This window comes from Olea europaea, unplaced genomic scaffold, assembly GCF_002742605.1.
Source record: "Olea europaea var. sylvestris unplaced genomic scaffold, O_europaea_v1 scaffold1012, whole genome shotgun sequence".
In the NCBI taxonomy this organism is placed as follows: domain Eukaryota; kingdom Viridiplantae; phylum Streptophyta; class Magnoliopsida; order Lamiales; family Oleaceae; genus Olea; species Olea europaea.
In genome coordinates, this window is record NW_019227441.1 from 172740 (window position 1) to 188895 (window position 16156).

Genomic DNA, 16156 nt, shown 5'->3' on the forward strand with positions numbered 1-16156 from the left:
TGTATGCAAGGACGAACACGTGGCCCCGTGACCCTACCATTTTTTTTTAATTTTTTATAAAGTCCTCTTTAGTATGGATTAAAATCTAAAATAAAGTTAATAATTAATTTTAATCGCATATTTGATGTGTCTCACAATTTTTCAACTTTTATCAAAATTTACTTAAAATCTAATTTTAAATCTCATCAAACAGGGGCAAAATTTAAAAAATTTGAATTTTCTCTATTTTCTCTCTCTCTCTCACGACTCTCTCGCTCACTCTTTTTATCAAAATCAACCCTTCTAATCTTTTAAAATTTGACTATAATTTCTCTACAAATTATTACAGCTACTACAAATCTTCACTTTTTAATCAACATTTCAATTAATTAGAACTTAAATTTACATTTTATCCTATCAAATTGGGTATATAGAATGAGTCTAAAATGATTTTATCCGATTTGACTTATATTTAACAAATTTTGTTTATTTGATTAATTATTATTATTGAATATTGATTGTATGTTTTTCCTTTTAATTACTTGAAATCAATGACCAAATAAACTATAAATTCTCTAATGTAAATTTGCATTGTTTGCGATGAGCAACATATTAATAAAAGGACCGTTCAAATGGATGAAAATTATGCGAAAATTTTTAATCAAGGAATATTTTTTAAATGTAAATTTTCGTTTTTTCGAATCAAGTATAAATTATTCAAAAATTAAGAATAAAGTATTCGATCTCTATAAGGTCCAATTGGGACCACTAACTCAAAATATTTGCGTCCTTCATTGAATATATGTGATTAAAAATAAGGAAAAATTTTAAATTTACATGTAAAATTATGTTATGAAAAAATATGTGGTTGAAAATATATTTTTAAAAAATTGGGGCCAAATAAGATTATATTTAGCACATTAGTGATGTCACTTCGCCAATAAAGCCGCTTCTTTAATATTTCACGAGTAAACGGTAAACCCTTCTCACTTCCACTGCTCTATACCCACGACTCACCCACCCACTCCATCTACGCACAGACTTTCGCTCAGCTCAGTCAATTCTTTTGTAAAGCCTCTATCTATCTGCGTTTACGCGTGTGGCGCGCTCAGGTAGAGGTAAGCTTTCCACTTAATTTGTTGTCCTGTTTAGGGTTTTTGAAATTTAATTGTTGTTTCTTCGATTGTGTATTTTAGTAGCTGTAGTTTTGATTCTTTAAATTAAAAATATGAATTATAGAGTACAGCTTTGGAATTTACGACTTGTTTTGTTGTGTTTTTTCTTTTGTATGTTTTTTGCTGAAAGCGTGAAGAAATGCCCAATTCTATTGGGGAAATGGTGAAAAAAATTGTCTAATTACGTACGTGCATGTCAACTTGATATGATTTCTGGTTCTTGATGTAAGTGGGAGTTACATTAAATTTGGGGTACTTGCCCACATTTAGCTAGCAACTGCTTTTATTTTATGGTAAGTCTCGAACTTTCTGTAAATGATACGTGTTTGAAAAGTCACACTATTATCAGTGATTAATGTGGATCAAAAAGTTGGTATTTTTATTGGTCTTACTGTTCAGAATATTTTGGAAATTCAGATTAAGAGGACCTAATTCCATGTTGCGGTAATCGTAGTAGTAGGAAATTTAGAAGTAGATCTGGAATGATGACTAGGTTTTTGTGAAGCTTGTGAACAATACTTGGTGACTTGAAATGGTATGAAGCTTGGATATAAAACATTCTAGGCTTTGGGTTAGCAGATGGCAGGCATGCATTATAAATTGTCTTGATCTTTTGATCTAGGTTTTATGATTAAAGTTAATTAGGCGTCTTATGGTGGACTTAGAATTCTTGTTGTACTTGATATGATCATTGGAATGTAAAGTCAATCTATTTTACATGGGTGAATTTACAGGATTTTGCTAAGTTTAGAATTGAACTGATTTAGTCATCGTATGTTAGAGACAATGCTGGATGAGATTATGAAGGGTTTCATTTAGTTAGATTGGGTAAATTATTCATTCATTCTTTCTTTTTTTTTAAAAAATTGCATTTCAAGTATTGACTTCTCTGAGGGATATTTTTATGTTTTATCTAAAAATCTTTCCCAAGGTTAATACTTGCAAACATTTCCAAAGCTCTTCTTGTTATTGGAGTGAGATATTCATCATTGCTAGCTCACTTATAGATTCAAGATCTTGTGAAATTTCCTTTTTACATAGAGAATGTGAGATGACTGCTCTGCTCATGCTTCAAGAGCATTACCGATACGATACATATACGTCAATACGTGTTATAAAATTCAACATAGTTTTATTAATATAAAAAAAATTAATACAGAAGCATGATAATAAAAATAAAATGAAATGAAATAATAAAAAAATTTATCTTAATCATTAATTGTTGAAGTTTCATTTTCTTCAACATCATCAAATCAATTTCTTCATTATCATTAGAAATAATATTTTTCAACTCTAGCTCATATAATGATAGATTTGCAACCTTAAGCAGTCCAATATCTTCAAGAGTATCCAATGAGTCACTAGCAATGTCCCACATTTTGAATTCTCTTTTTTAATAGAGATCTAATTTTCATGATAAAAGACCCAAATTGTTATGAATGGAAGTCAATTCTTCAGCTCATCGTGGAGTTATTTTATTTCTTCTTGTAGAGTGTACAAAGTATACGTACTCCAATTTCTTTGATGAAGAAGAATGTTGCAAAAGAAGTTTTAAAGCAATGTTTTGTAGCTAAGGTGCATGTGAACTATAAAGGAGCAGCTGGGTACCGATTAGTGATAGAATCAAATAATATGGTTTCACGTGTATTGAAAGGTTAAATAGTATTGAGCATTTTCAATAAAAGTCTAGTTAATTTTAGAACTCTAATTTTTTATTTTCAATAAATATTATTGATAGTCAATAAGTTATTAAAATAATTTAAAAAATACATATCGGATATGTATCGAAAATATATAAAATAATTAAAAAATACGGGCTGGATATGAATCGAAAACTTAAAAAATATAAAAATATATAAAATAATTAAAAAATAAGTATCTAGTGCATATTAGATGGCATCAGAGCAGCTATGTAATGAGTGCTTTTTAGGTTTCCCTTTTGTAGCTGAATGCAAGCGAGTGCTTCTCATGATAACCCTGCTCCTTCTCCATTTTCGTATGTAACTCAGCATCAGTAAGCCTTTTAAAATGAGGAGCTCCTTTGGTCGTCAAAGTTGAACGAAATACGGAGGTTGCGTATTGAGCGTGTTGGTTTGGTTTGGTGTAGTGCCTAGTATTAGTTTTAGGTTTGATGGGCCATAATTGAGATGGACTTGCTTTATTACATTTCGGTCTTCAAGCCCATTCTCTTCCCATTTCTTCATTGTTGTCTTCATCTTCTCCGGTTGGTATTGCAATAGTGATCCTTATTTAGACACTTCTGACAAAGGAGAAGCTAGGGCTTCAAACATCTTCCCATCCTCTTTGGTGGTGACTTCTTGACGCGAAAAGAAGTTCAATTTGGTTCCTTCTTGAGAGGAATAAAATGCTCAAGCAATAGTCTCTTCAATTTTTCCCAAGTTTGTATGGGTCATTGAAATCATGCCCATGCTTTGCCATCTACACATGCCGTGGCGGCTTCTATTTTTTCTACCTTCGACAACTGATTCATTGAAAAATTTCTCTCCACCTCAAACACCCACAGATTTGGATTTTCCCCATAGAATATGGATGCTTTGAGTCGACCTTGTGAATCCTGCCCTAAACTATCTGCTTGGTCTCCTCATTCCCGTTGCATTATCATCTGCTCAAACCGATTGAATATCGAGCCCCATCTCTTCTCCAATTCTTTGTTGAAATTTGTTTCCATTTGTCCTAGAATTGATTGCTGTTGCTGATGTGCTGGAGTCCCTGATTTCTGTTGTGATGGAGTTTATCAATCTGCTGGAGCAAACAGAGTGTTTGATTACACAATAGACAATAGGATTTGAGTTATGTAGTGGTAGGAATTACTGTATTAAATCTATGGATTTGATTAGAAAGCTGAATGTATAACAACTATCTGATATTCAATGAAAAGAGAAATTGAAGTTAACAACTCCGAGGCAATTTGAGAGGCCTGGATCTCTTGTAACTAGACTCCGACACGTGAATAATGGAATGAATCTCCCTCCCCACTCTCACATTTATTGCATTCTTCTCCACTCAATTTCTCAATATACCCTTGTTAACTAACTAACTAACTACGGCATTCATCTCTTGCTATGCTGCCCTGTTGTTGGATGTCTCTTTCCCTTTCTTTCTCCTTGCACGAGTTAATAATATTGGGGGTCTACTAGAGAGTTCCTAAGAGGTATCAATGTTTTGTAATGCACATGCTTGAAATTCTCTTCTTTTTTTTCTCTAAGAATCCATTTGATTTCCATTAATTTTATTGTCATTGTAGAAAAAATGCGTTGGGAATTGCCTATGCTTGAAGGTTGTTCTAATGCTCAACTATATAAACCCCTGTTTTGTGAGCTTTTGAGACTTGAGAGTTTGTTTATTCAGTCTATTTTTATTTGAGATCTGCGTTTTACTTCTTTTATGAGATTTTGCATGTCTTTGTTGGATTCCCTGGAGTCGTGAGCACTGACCATGTACACTTGTTGGATTCCTCCTTGGGTGTTACATTATTTTGTATTTTCCTTCAAGCTTATCCTAGCGGTATCATTTTAGCAGTCTCTAATCCATCCGATCATCATCAGTGGTGTTTGCAGTGAACTTATTCCTTTTTTTAATTATCTTGGAAAAAGCTAACATAATTTGTGCCATTTTTGTTAGTTGAACTGTTAGTTTCGTGTTATATATTTGGTGATACTTGTAGATTCATATCTGAGCACCTCATCCTACAAGATCACTTTTGCACAAGTAATTAGTAAAAGCAGGTATGAACAGAACATTAACATTTTTCTAATTTTTATCCATTGCTCGTTTTTGACAGAATATTGTGCTGCATAGCGAAGATAGATATTGCAGGCATTTCTTTGTGAGGCTATGCGATGGGTGAAAATAGGAAACGCAAATCATTGTGGGATATGGAAGATGAGACTAAACATCTTTCTGGAATGAGTGAATTCAATTCTTCAACTGGGAAGGATAAGCATTCAAGTTTTGATAGTGGGCGCCGCCACGAATTTTCTGCATCGGGAATCGCTAGTGCGCCGAAGTCCATAGATCATTCTGGATGGCCAAATTGGGAATCTTTAGATGGTAACACAGTTGCACCAGTAGTTGACAGCTTCTACAAAAATAAACAAGATAATGCTGAAGTGAAGGAAATAGGCCGGGGAAAAAGCTATAACAAAAATTTGTCTCCTGGTTTTGACGGATCAGAGTGGCGTAAGCGTGATCACACACCCGAATATGATTGGAGCAGTTCTGGCAGGTCTCTGATTGTATTTTTGTTTATTTATTGCCAAAGTTTGAGTGCCACTGGTGTGATGTTTCTGTGAAGAGTAGCGTTTGAACAACCAGACTATACGCTAAAATGCATTTTGTATATTATTCACCTGGCTTCTAGCTACTGAGGAACTGAAACTGCACACATTTCTTTTTTTGGCTAGAATAGCTACAACAATCTTCAGTTGTTGACTGAATTTTTTTATTTCTGTATATTTTGGCATGCCTATGGATTGCTCTAGTTAAACAAAAAGATTATGTACATGCAAGGATGAACTTATTATTTTTCAAATCATAATATTTGGGATATTATGAATGTTCTTTCCATTTTGAATAATTTTTCAGAATGTATCTTGCATCTTTCGTTGATCTTGTAACTTGTTTCTCATTTTATGTTAGGTATCCAAGGCGAGGTAGAAGTCGGAGCAGGAGCAGGAGCAGGAGCGGAAGGAGAGGCAGGAGTCGGAGTAGGGAGAAGGCTAGGGGCAGAGGCAGAGGCAGGGGCAGGAGCAGAAGCAGGAGCAGGAGCAGAAGTGATGGCAGTGCAAGGGGTCAGACAAGAAGTCGTACCCCTATCCGCGATCATAGACAATCTGGTGGATGGAGTGATGGAAGAAGTAGACATGAAAAATTATCCCGAACCTGCAGAGATTTTGCCGCAGGAAGGTGCAGGAGAGGCAGTCAATGTAGATTTTTTCATCCTGATAATATCAGCAGCAGTGACCGGGACCGTGTCGAAGATGACAGAGCAGACAATTGGAGAAATCGACCAGAGCTTGGCCATATTTCAGGTCATTCTAATGATAGAGGTCCTGGGTCCCAACCCCGAAATGATGTTTATGATTCTTATTATGAAGAAGATGACAAGTTCAGAAACCAAAGTAGAAATGCATTTCCTTGCAGAGACTTTATTAAGGGTAAGTGTCGTTGGGGAGACACATGCAGATTTTCTCATCACGAAGCATCTGGTGATAGTTACAGCAAAGTTACTAGAAATGCATCCTTTGGTAAGGACTTTGAGCAACATGCGAACAAAAATGTGAAACCGCTTTGCAAGTTTTTTGCAGAAGGCAAGTGCTATCGGGATAATTGCAGGTTCTCTCATGAGAGGGTTCTGAAGCTGAACAATCTTGAAGTTAGGCCAGGTGAAGACAAAAGCAGCTTCAGTTTGGATGACAAGAGTAAATGGTGGAATGGTCCGAGTTGGGATAATTCAGTTGAGGTCTCAGACTCTGTGAAGTCCAGTGGGTGGACTGAAAGCGTTGTTGCTAACACGAACGTTGTTGGTGAAACCGATATTGGAAGAACTGACAATAGATTGGACCATAATTTGGAAGATGAGAGCAGAACTTGGGGAATCCCGAAACAGAATGACAGTTATTTGAATAGGGAGAAACAACTCTCTCTTTTTGGGGAAAGTGGCAGTTATGATGTGGACATGGATATTTCTGAACCTATGAGTAAAGAAAATATAGCTGACAAACAAAAACGCATTTTCCATGATTCACAGTTGCGAAATGAGGATGGCGTTTCACATGTTTATGGACAAAATACAATGCAAGAGGCCCACGGTCTAGCTGTAATAACTTCGCAACAGGACTTTTTTGCTGATTCACATATTCAGCAGCGCCACCTGAGACCGTTAGAGGATAATGACGTAAATTTATTTGGGTCTGATGCTCTTAATGAAGTAAATGGTTCCAGAAACACCGAACACCCAGTTCTTTTTCCTGGGCAGATCTTCAGTCAAAATGGTGAGAGCTTGTTCCCTCAACATTCTTTGCTATCAAACGAAACTGATAGAAAGCAACATTTGCTCATCGATTTGAATGGGCCTCAGCAATTTAAAATCTCTCCTCCAAGATTGCAAAGTCAGATGCAAAACCTTCAGAGTGCTGTTAAAACATCAGAGATGTCAGAACACCAGGCCCCTCAATTTGTTTCCAATGATCTAACCAACGAGCAGGCTGCTCAAATGACAAAATCACCAGTTGGTACAGCTGGCGATCAGGTTGCTCCAGTTATGGACTCTTCTGCATTTATGGCTCAGAGGTTTGTGGATGAAGAACAGAAGCCTCAAGTATTTGCAGGGTTAGACGCCTCCAGTTCAACGGGGAGGGTGCCTAATTCTGATACAGCGCATTTTTCCCCCCTCGTCTACACAGTGAATTCAAATCCGGTTACGAGTTCTCTTGATCTGTTGGATCCCATTAGAAATGGCAATGCAGATAATGAGAACAACCAAAATCTAGCCTCTGCAACGGTGTCCCATTCAGTAAAACAGAAAAATAATATGCACGTGGAACGGTCCTCACCGGTATCTACTGTTGACCCTGTATTTGGTGGTTCAACCGTAAAGCATTGTGATAGTCCAAAAGCGAAAGAACAGGAAAAAATTTCAAATTCTGAAGTCAATGGAGGCGGTCAAACTGTTGATGAAAGCAAGGGTGGGCAAGAAAATAAACATTCCGAAAATCTGGATGGCCATGGGAAAGTTGATGAAGGCAGTGCTATGAAGGATGACAAAGGAATGCGATTGTTCAAGAATGCTCTTGTTGAGTTTGTTAAGGAAATATTAAAGCCCACATGGAAGGAAGGTCGGATGAGTCGGGAAGTCCACAAAACCATTGTGAAAAAGGTGGTTGACAAAGTGACCAGTACTATGCAAGGCGATCATATTCCGAAGACGCAAAGTAAAGTAGAGCAATACTTGACTGCTTCTAAACTTAAAATTACCAAACTCGTAGAGGTAAGTCCTCAATTTTTACTCTCGTAGTTGTTGAGTTTCATCATTGAATCCAGAACTTTTTGATGGTCGGTCTGGAGATTGTGCTTGAGTATATTGATTGCTTCTTTCTGATCCTTGGAATCTCACTTGAAATAAGAGAAACAACCACACTAAAAATCAAACAACGTCCTTATAACTTTGTTGCCGGCCAATTTGCACATGCTTGATTGTGGGAAGAAGGGGAAGAGGTGGGATGGGGGTTGGGGGGTCATCCACATTTGTCCCGTAATGCAATGCCAATCTAGCTGTTCCTGAAATATATGTCGTCTGTCATTTTGTTTCTCTGATGGTTACCAATGCTAAGATCCTTTTTCTGTTTTCAATTAATGAAAATTGTCTTCTTCTTTGGGAGTGTACATATTTTCATTGCTTATCGACACTTGAAATTACATAATACTTGTAATGTGATTGATACACGTCTCTTTCTGCCACAAATGTACTGAGAGTCGATGTTTTTATTTGTGCCAGATGGTTGGCAACCTTTCTTCTCTCTCAATAAAGGAAAATCTCCGTCCTCTTAGAGAATATATATCTTTTCATTTCTAATCTGCACTTTACACTCTTCAAGAATTACATATTTTCATTATTTTTCTACACTTCATACTCGCATTCATACCATAACGCGACGTCTCATTTTCCCACGAATATAGTGATTATTCGTTTTTTTATTCATGTCTGATAATTTGCGATGCTAAGAACCAACTTTTGTCCTCGCCTGCAGGCATACCTGGAGCGAAGTCTCAAGACAGAATCTTGAATTGAAAAGTATGTCGTGTTTCTCCTCCTCATGTGTAATGATATATAGTCAGTGTTTATTGGAATGTTCGTTCAGCACCTGTTCTTCTTCACATAAATTACTGGATTTTTAACTTCCATTAGGAAAAACTCGGGAACTTTTACTAGCCGATATCTTTAATTTTTCTTCTTTTTCCTTTTGTGGATTTGGAAATAGAGAGTGTTTGTTTGGGTTTCATTTTAAGTTACTAAAAGTATGATATGCTAGAATTGAGTAACAGATAAGTGGGTAATAGTCGTGGGTTCTATTAAATGTGTGATTAAAAAGAATTGACTTTTAAATTATAAGGGGATTTAATGAAAGGTAAATATAGGTGCCCCAGAGAATCTGCTAATTTGTTTACCCTGGTTAAAATGCATTTTCATTGTTAAGATGGACAGCTCATGTTATGAAATCAAGTATAACTAACACTTAATACTTATATTTAAGTGAATCTATCATTTAAAAACACAGTTATTATCTAGACGAATGTTTGACGCAGAGATGCTAAATAGTATTACTTAATTATTTGTTTGTTATTTCAACTTCGTATTTAGCTCCTGTTTAGTTTAGTTTAAAAAATTGATAAAAATTCAAGTCAAAATTAACAATTAGTTTCAAATACAAATTTTTGGGGATCTACATTTTTGTTTTTTTATATATCAAATTCAAGTGAATGAATCCAAACTAGGGCCCTGGAAAGCACAACCCTCTCTTAGTCTCGTGGTTGAGATCCGTGAGCGAGACCCAAGCAGGATAATAGAAGCATCGGCCTGGAAATCGACTTTTAAGCGAAAATCCTGGCCTTTCTTTATGATCCCTTCGTCTCGTCTCGTTCGGAAATTAACTCTGCCTACTCCTCTCGATCTAGCCTGCGGTTCATATCAAATTGGGACCACCACTTCTCTGAAAGCATGGTTCCTGTCCACTTCCCCCTTTGATCAGCTTTTTTGAGTGATTTCATCCCTTGGGTAAGAAAGCCCCAAAAAAGGAGTGAGTTCCCGCATGTCATTTCTCTTATGGGGCAAGTTCTATCTTTATGCCTGAAAGTTGGATCGGGTGGCCCCCTACGCGACATTATTTTAGGGCCCTGGAAAGCACAACCCTCTCTTAGTCTCGTGGTTGAGATCCGTGAGCGAGACCCAAGCAGGATAATAGAAGCATCGGCCTGGAAATCGACTTTTAAGCGAAAATCCTGGCCTTTCTTTATGATCCCTTCGTCTCGTCTCGTTCGGAAATTAACTCTGCCTACTCCTCTCGATCTAGCCTGCGGTTCATATCAAATTGGGACCACCACTTCTCTGAAAGCATGGTTCCTGTCCACTTCCCCCTTTGAGCAGCTTTTTTGAGTGATTTCATCCCGCATGTCATTTCTCTTATGGGGCAAGTTCTATCTTTATGCCTGAAAGTTGGATCGGGTGGCCCCCTACGCGACATTATTTTATCAACATTTATCGAAATCTATTAAAAATATGAGTTTTATCGGAACCAAATAAAGATTTAATAGATGTTACATTAGATTATACGTTAGTTTTTTCTAATTGCATTACAAATGGTGGCATCGTTATAGACTTTAATGATTATATGGGTCAGGAAAAAACTTTATTTAAATTATAAGCTATTACCAGACATTTTTGCTTGAAAATTTTGTTGTGTAGATAGTTGAATTGAGGAAGTTTATTTTCAAATGGTTCTGGACATCTCAATTGGAACAGGAGCAAATAAATTGAGCCTTTCAAGTTCGGTTCGATTCTTGATTTTATTACTTAGAATAGATATGTACTTAGAGTAGATATGACCTAATTTTATACTATTTGAACAATTAACTTGTTAAGTTTTTTATGATAGAACTTTTTGAAAAAATAATTTATAAATTTGGATTATGATTATGAAAATGAACCAAATTAAATCGGAAGTATTCAAAATTTGGTTCGATCCAATAATTAAAGGGTGTATGCTGCAATTTTTTTTTGTTTTAATTATAGAACTTTGTACCGTAAATAAATTTAGATTAATATTATGATTATGAAAATGAAGTAAATTAAATCGGAAGTATTCAAAATTTGGTTCGATTCAATAATTAAAGGGTGATTGGCGCAAAATTTCCTAACCTTTGACCCTATTATGGAATATCCCATGATCGGATTGGTGAAAAACCTCCTAGATGACCTTTTACGTGCAAAAGACCTAATGTCGTTCAAGTCGGTTAGTAGATACATTAAATCCATCCAAAATTAAAAAGGAATAATTTTAATCGCTATCCCGAGCTTCTTATCTTTTCTGCAAATTATATCCAAACTTGTTATTTGTACCACCTACAATACGAAACCTTTAAAGCTTCATCTTTTCCCCAACTTCACCCTTACCCTCAAAACTTCATCTTCTTCCCCATGTAATAATCTCATATTTTCCTCAACTACCATTTCCATTGAAGGAAAATTGAAAAAAACCCAGAAAAACCCACCTCTCAGCTCAATACCCACTTGTTTCTAGTCAAGCCCATTATCCATATAAATGTTAAGAAGGAAAAACTAAACTATTTTTATTTCAAGTGAATATACTGTTCTTTTAAGATTTCCATTTTAAAAACATTTTTTGATTGCTCGAACTTGCTTTTTGAACCGCCAATTTAAATTGTCCCAAATTCCAACTTGACACAAGTAGTTAATTATGACGAATCAACTCATAAACTGATTTGAATTTGACTTGAACTCAGTTATTTCCAATTGGGAAAATTAGACCATATACCCACCCAAAATAAGAGTTTTGAAAAGTACTATTAAAACTAATTAAAACATTTAATCACGTATTAAATACGTTCCAAAAAAAGAGTACTGTATACTCTCCTCCTCCAAATAAACAACCCAAATCCCTAATTAGAACCACGTAATGGCAATTGAGAAACCCCCAAACGATTCCAAATCGTCCCCAAAATTAACGAACCCTAAGATTCACTTCTTCATGAAAAATTCTTCATCGGCATCCCAGAGTTTTGAGCAAGACTGTTATTAATGGCCATCTTCGCAGGGCATACAGTGTCCAACAGAGAGTAGAATTCTGAAGCTATATTAGATGGGATTGGGGTCCTACTGATTTGCAATGTCATCTTCTTGTGGTTAATGGGATTGGATACTGATCAAAGTGAAGGTTATTTCACAAATTTCTGTGTTGTAGTTGTTGGTGGTAGATTCTTAGGTTGTTCTGGTGTATTGAAAGTGTAGGTGGCAGGTGGTTGGTGTTTGAAAATCGCATGTTGATGGTATTATGTTGCAAATGTTAATTTAAAATTTCTGATTGAATGGGTTCTTTTTATGTTTGTGTTGCTCTATAAACTTTGTTTTTCATTGATTATGTAAAATTTGGATTAAAATTGTTAGAGTGCTGAAACAATGTTCTTCAGTTTTTAGCTAGTGCAGTGACTATGGATTCGATGATGGTATTTTTCATAAGCCCCTTTTTGTTCATTTTAACACATTGATGTTCCTTTTAGGGTATTGTGTACTATTATGTGGTATACGTGGTGTTTGAGAGTCATTTTTATATAAAAATATATTTTAGAATAGTAAATTGATGTGAAATGTGTGGTTGAAAAATAAGATTTTTTTATTTATGTATAATATTATTTTAATAAAAAATGTGTGGTTAAAAAAAAGAGAGAGAAAAATACATTTTGAAAAAAATGGCTACCAAACGGGAGCTAAGTCATCGATAATGGATCAAGATGACAAAAGACCTTGTGCCTCGAAGTGGTTAGGCTACGCTGATTTTGTCACTTTTTTTTTTCTTTTTTTAAGTTTGTGTCACTTTTTTTGAATTTTGTCAATTTTTGAGTGTTTGTCACTTTTTTTGAATATTTGTGTCACTTTTTTTAGTATTTGTTACTTTTTTCAACAATTTTTTTGAAATTTTTATCACCTGTTTTAGTGACAAATATCACTTTTTTTATAAAAGTGACGTTGTGTCACTTTTTTTAGTATTTGTTACTTTTTTCAACAGTTTTTTTTGAAATTTTTACCACTTGTTTTAGTGACAAATATCACTTTTTTTTATAGAAGTGACATTGTGTCACTTTTTTTTTTTAATATAAAAAGTAAAAAAGTGACACAATTTTTATAAAAATTGACATTGTGTCACCTTTTAATTTTACACAGTATTTTTTACTTCAAATATTTTTTTTATATGATTTTTCAAAAGACTCATGATTTTAAGGGTATTTTTATAAGTTGCCCTTTCCAATTTCTAAGTGGGCTAGGTCACTCTAATTTAAGCCACTCGACTAGTTATCAAATATTCTACCTTACAATCCCCCCTCGCCCTTTTTAAGCAAAATAAAGTTTAAATAAAAACCTATTATAAAAAGAGAGAAAAGAAAAGTTAATAGATTTGTGTATTTTATTTAGAATCAAAACCCTATATTTATTGGGCAGAATTAGGGATACAACGGTAATCATTTATAGGGTTGTAGTGGTATAATTGTCATTCATTTGTAAATTTTAACAAACTTACCATTTAAAACACTCCTCCTTAAATGACACATTATAAAAAATATCCGTCTCGTTAAAATCTTGTTTGATACAAATGTTATGGGACAAAAAATTAAACAGAGAAAAAAGAGTACAATTATTTTTGAAGTATTAAAAATAAATATTGTCTCGTTAAAATCTTGCTAAGAAAACCCAATGAGATAAAACATAAGCGAAGGAAAAAGAGTACAACTATTTCCTCTGATGTTGATTATTAAAAATCTTTGAGTTAGCGCATTCCAATCTTGTGAACCAATTTTTTGAATATAAATATTGGCAGTGCTTTTGAGAATAAATCGGCCACATTATAACTTGAGGGAATTTGTTGGACAACAATGTCGCCATTTTTTTGAATCTTATGTGTATGAAAGAATTTTGGAGAAATATGTTTCGTCTTGTTACCATTGATATAGCCTCTATTGAGTTGTGTAATACAAGTTATATTGTCTTCATACAAAATTATTGGACTATCTTTTGTTGAAATTAACTCGAATAATACTTGGATATATGGGTCATATTCCTTAATCATTTACATTTTGTTGAGCTTTTCAAGAGTTTCAATTAAATTTAAATTATCAACATAAATTACTACAATTGCAAATCTAATATTTGTTTTCTTTAAGTCTTGTGGTTGAGATCCGTGAGCGAGACCCAAGCAGGATAATAGAACCATCGGCCTGGAAATCGATTTTAAGCGAAAATCCTGGCCTTTCCTTATGATCCCTTCGTCTTGTCTTCTTCAGAAACTAACTCTACCTACTCCTCCCGATCTAGCCTGCAGTTCTTATCAAATTCGGACCACCACTTCTCTGAAAGCATGGTTCCTGTCCCACTCCCCCCTTTGAGCAGTTTTTTTGAGTGATTTCATCCCTTGGGTAAGAAAGCCCCAAAAAAGGAGTGAGTTCCCGCATGTCATTTCTCTTATGGGGCAAGTTCTATCTTTATGCCTGAAAGTTGGATCGGGTGGCCCCCCTACGCGACATTATTTTATCAATATTTATCGAAATCTATTGAAAATATGAGTTTTATCAGAACCAAATAAAGATTTAATAGATGTTACGTTAGATTATACGTTAATTTTTTCTAATTGCACTACAAATAGTGGCATCGTTTTATAGACTTCAATGGTTATATGGGTCAGGAAAAAACTTTATTTAAATTATAAGCTATTACCAAACATTTTTGCTTGAAAATTTTGTTGTGTAGATAGTTGAATTGAGGAAGTTTATTTTCAGTAAAAAATAAATGGTTCTGGACATCTCAATTGGAACAGGAGCAAATAAATTGAGCCTTCGGTTCGATTCTTGATTTTATTACTTAGAATAGATATGTACTTAGAGTAGATATGACCTAATTTTATACTATTTGAACAATTAACTTGTTAAGTTTTTTATGATAGAACTTTTTGAAAAAATAATTTATAAATTTGGATTATGATTATGAAAATGAACCAATTTAAATCGGAAGTATTCAAAATTTGGTTTGATCCAATAATTGAAGGGTGTATGCTGCAATTTTTTTTTTTGTTGTTTTTGTTTTAATTATAGAACTTTGTACCGTAAATAAATTTAGATTATGATTATGAAAATGAAGGAAATTAAATCGGAAGTATTCAAAATTTGGTTCGATTCAATAATTAAAGGGTGATTGGCGCAAAATTTCCTAACCTTTGACCCTATTATGGAATATCCCATGATCGGATTGGTGAAAAACTTCCTAGATGACCTTTTACGTGTAAAAGACCTACGGTCTTTCAAGTCTCTTAGTGGATACATTAAATCCATCCAAAATTAAAAAGGAATAATTTTAATCGCTATCCCGAGCTTCTTATCTTTTCTGCAAATTATATCCAAACCTGTTATTTGTACCACCTACAATACGAAACCATTAAAGCTTCATCTTTTCCCCAACTTCACCCCTACCCTCAAAACTTCATCTTCTTCCCCATGTAGTAATCTGATATTTTCCTCAACTACCATTTCCATTGAAGGAAAATTGAAAAAAACCCAGAAAAACCCACCTCTCAGCTCAATACCCACTTGTTTCTAGTCAAGCCCATTATCCATATAAATGTTAAGAAGGAAAAACTAAACTATTTTTATTTCAAGTGAATATACTGTTCTTTTAAGATTTCCATTTTAAAAACATTTTTTGATTGCTCGAACTTGCTTTTTGAACCGTCAATTTAAATTGTCCCAAATTCCAACTTGACACAAGTAGCTAATTATGACGAATCAACTCATAAACTGATTTGAATTTGACTGAACTCAGTTAATTCCAATTTTTAAGTGGGCTAGGTCACTCTAATCTAAGCCACTCGACTAGTTATCAAATATTCTACCTTACAATACACCCCTCCCCCTTTTTAAGCAAAATAAAGTTTAAATAAAAACCTGTTATAAAAAGAGAGAAAAGAAAAGTTAACATATTTGCGTATTTTATTTAGAATCAAATCCTTATATTTATAGGACAGAATTAAGGATACAACGGTAATTATTTCTAGGGTTATAGTGATATAATTGTGATTCATTTGTAAATTTTAACAAACTTACCATTTACAACACTCCTCCTTAAATGACACATGATAAAAAATATCTGTCTCGTTAAAATATTGTTTGATACAAATGTTATGGGACAAAAAATTAAACGGAGAAAA

The 16156-nt window shown here is 34.3% G+C and overlaps 1 protein-coding gene across 4 annotated transcripts; it reads left to right on the forward strand.

Moving 5' to 3' along the window:
• Positions 1-944: 944 nt before the first annotated feature.
• Positions 945-9175, forward strand: LOC111372578 (zinc finger CCCH domain-containing protein 55). 4 transcript variants are annotated; one of them, XM_022994950.1, is made up of 5 exons: positions 948-1097; positions 1285-1447; positions 4957-5400; positions 5814-8163; positions 8924-9175. In XM_022994950.1, the coding sequence occupies exons 3-5, from the start codon at positions 5015-5017 to the stop codon at positions 8957-8959; spliced, it is 2772 nt and encodes a 923-aa protein (XP_022850718.1). In that variant the 5' UTR covers positions 948-1097; positions 1285-1447; positions 4957-5014; the 3' UTR covers positions 8960-9175. The 4 variants fall into 4 exon arrangements, with proteins under 4 accessions (XP_022850717.1, XP_022850718.1, XP_022850719.1 ...); XM_022994951.1 differs by having other exon boundaries at positions 1285-1379; XM_022994949.1 differs by lacking the exon at positions 1285-1447 and having other exon boundaries at positions 945-1097.
• The last annotated feature ends 6981 nt before the right edge of the window (positions 9176-16156 follow it).

Coding starts and splice junctions, on each gene's coding strand:
- LOC111372578 (XM_022994949.1), top strand. CDS start 5,015: ATGGGTGAAAATAGGAAACGCAAATCATTGTGGGATATGGAAGATGAG. Junction 5,401..5,813: donor GATTGGAGCAGTTCTGGCAG/GTCTCTGATTGT, acceptor ATTTTATGTTAG/GTATCCAAGGCGAGGTAGAA. Junction 8,164..8,923: donor AAATTACCAAACTCGTAGAG/GTAAGTCCTCAA, acceptor CCTCGCCTGCAG/GCATACCTGGAGCGAAGTCT.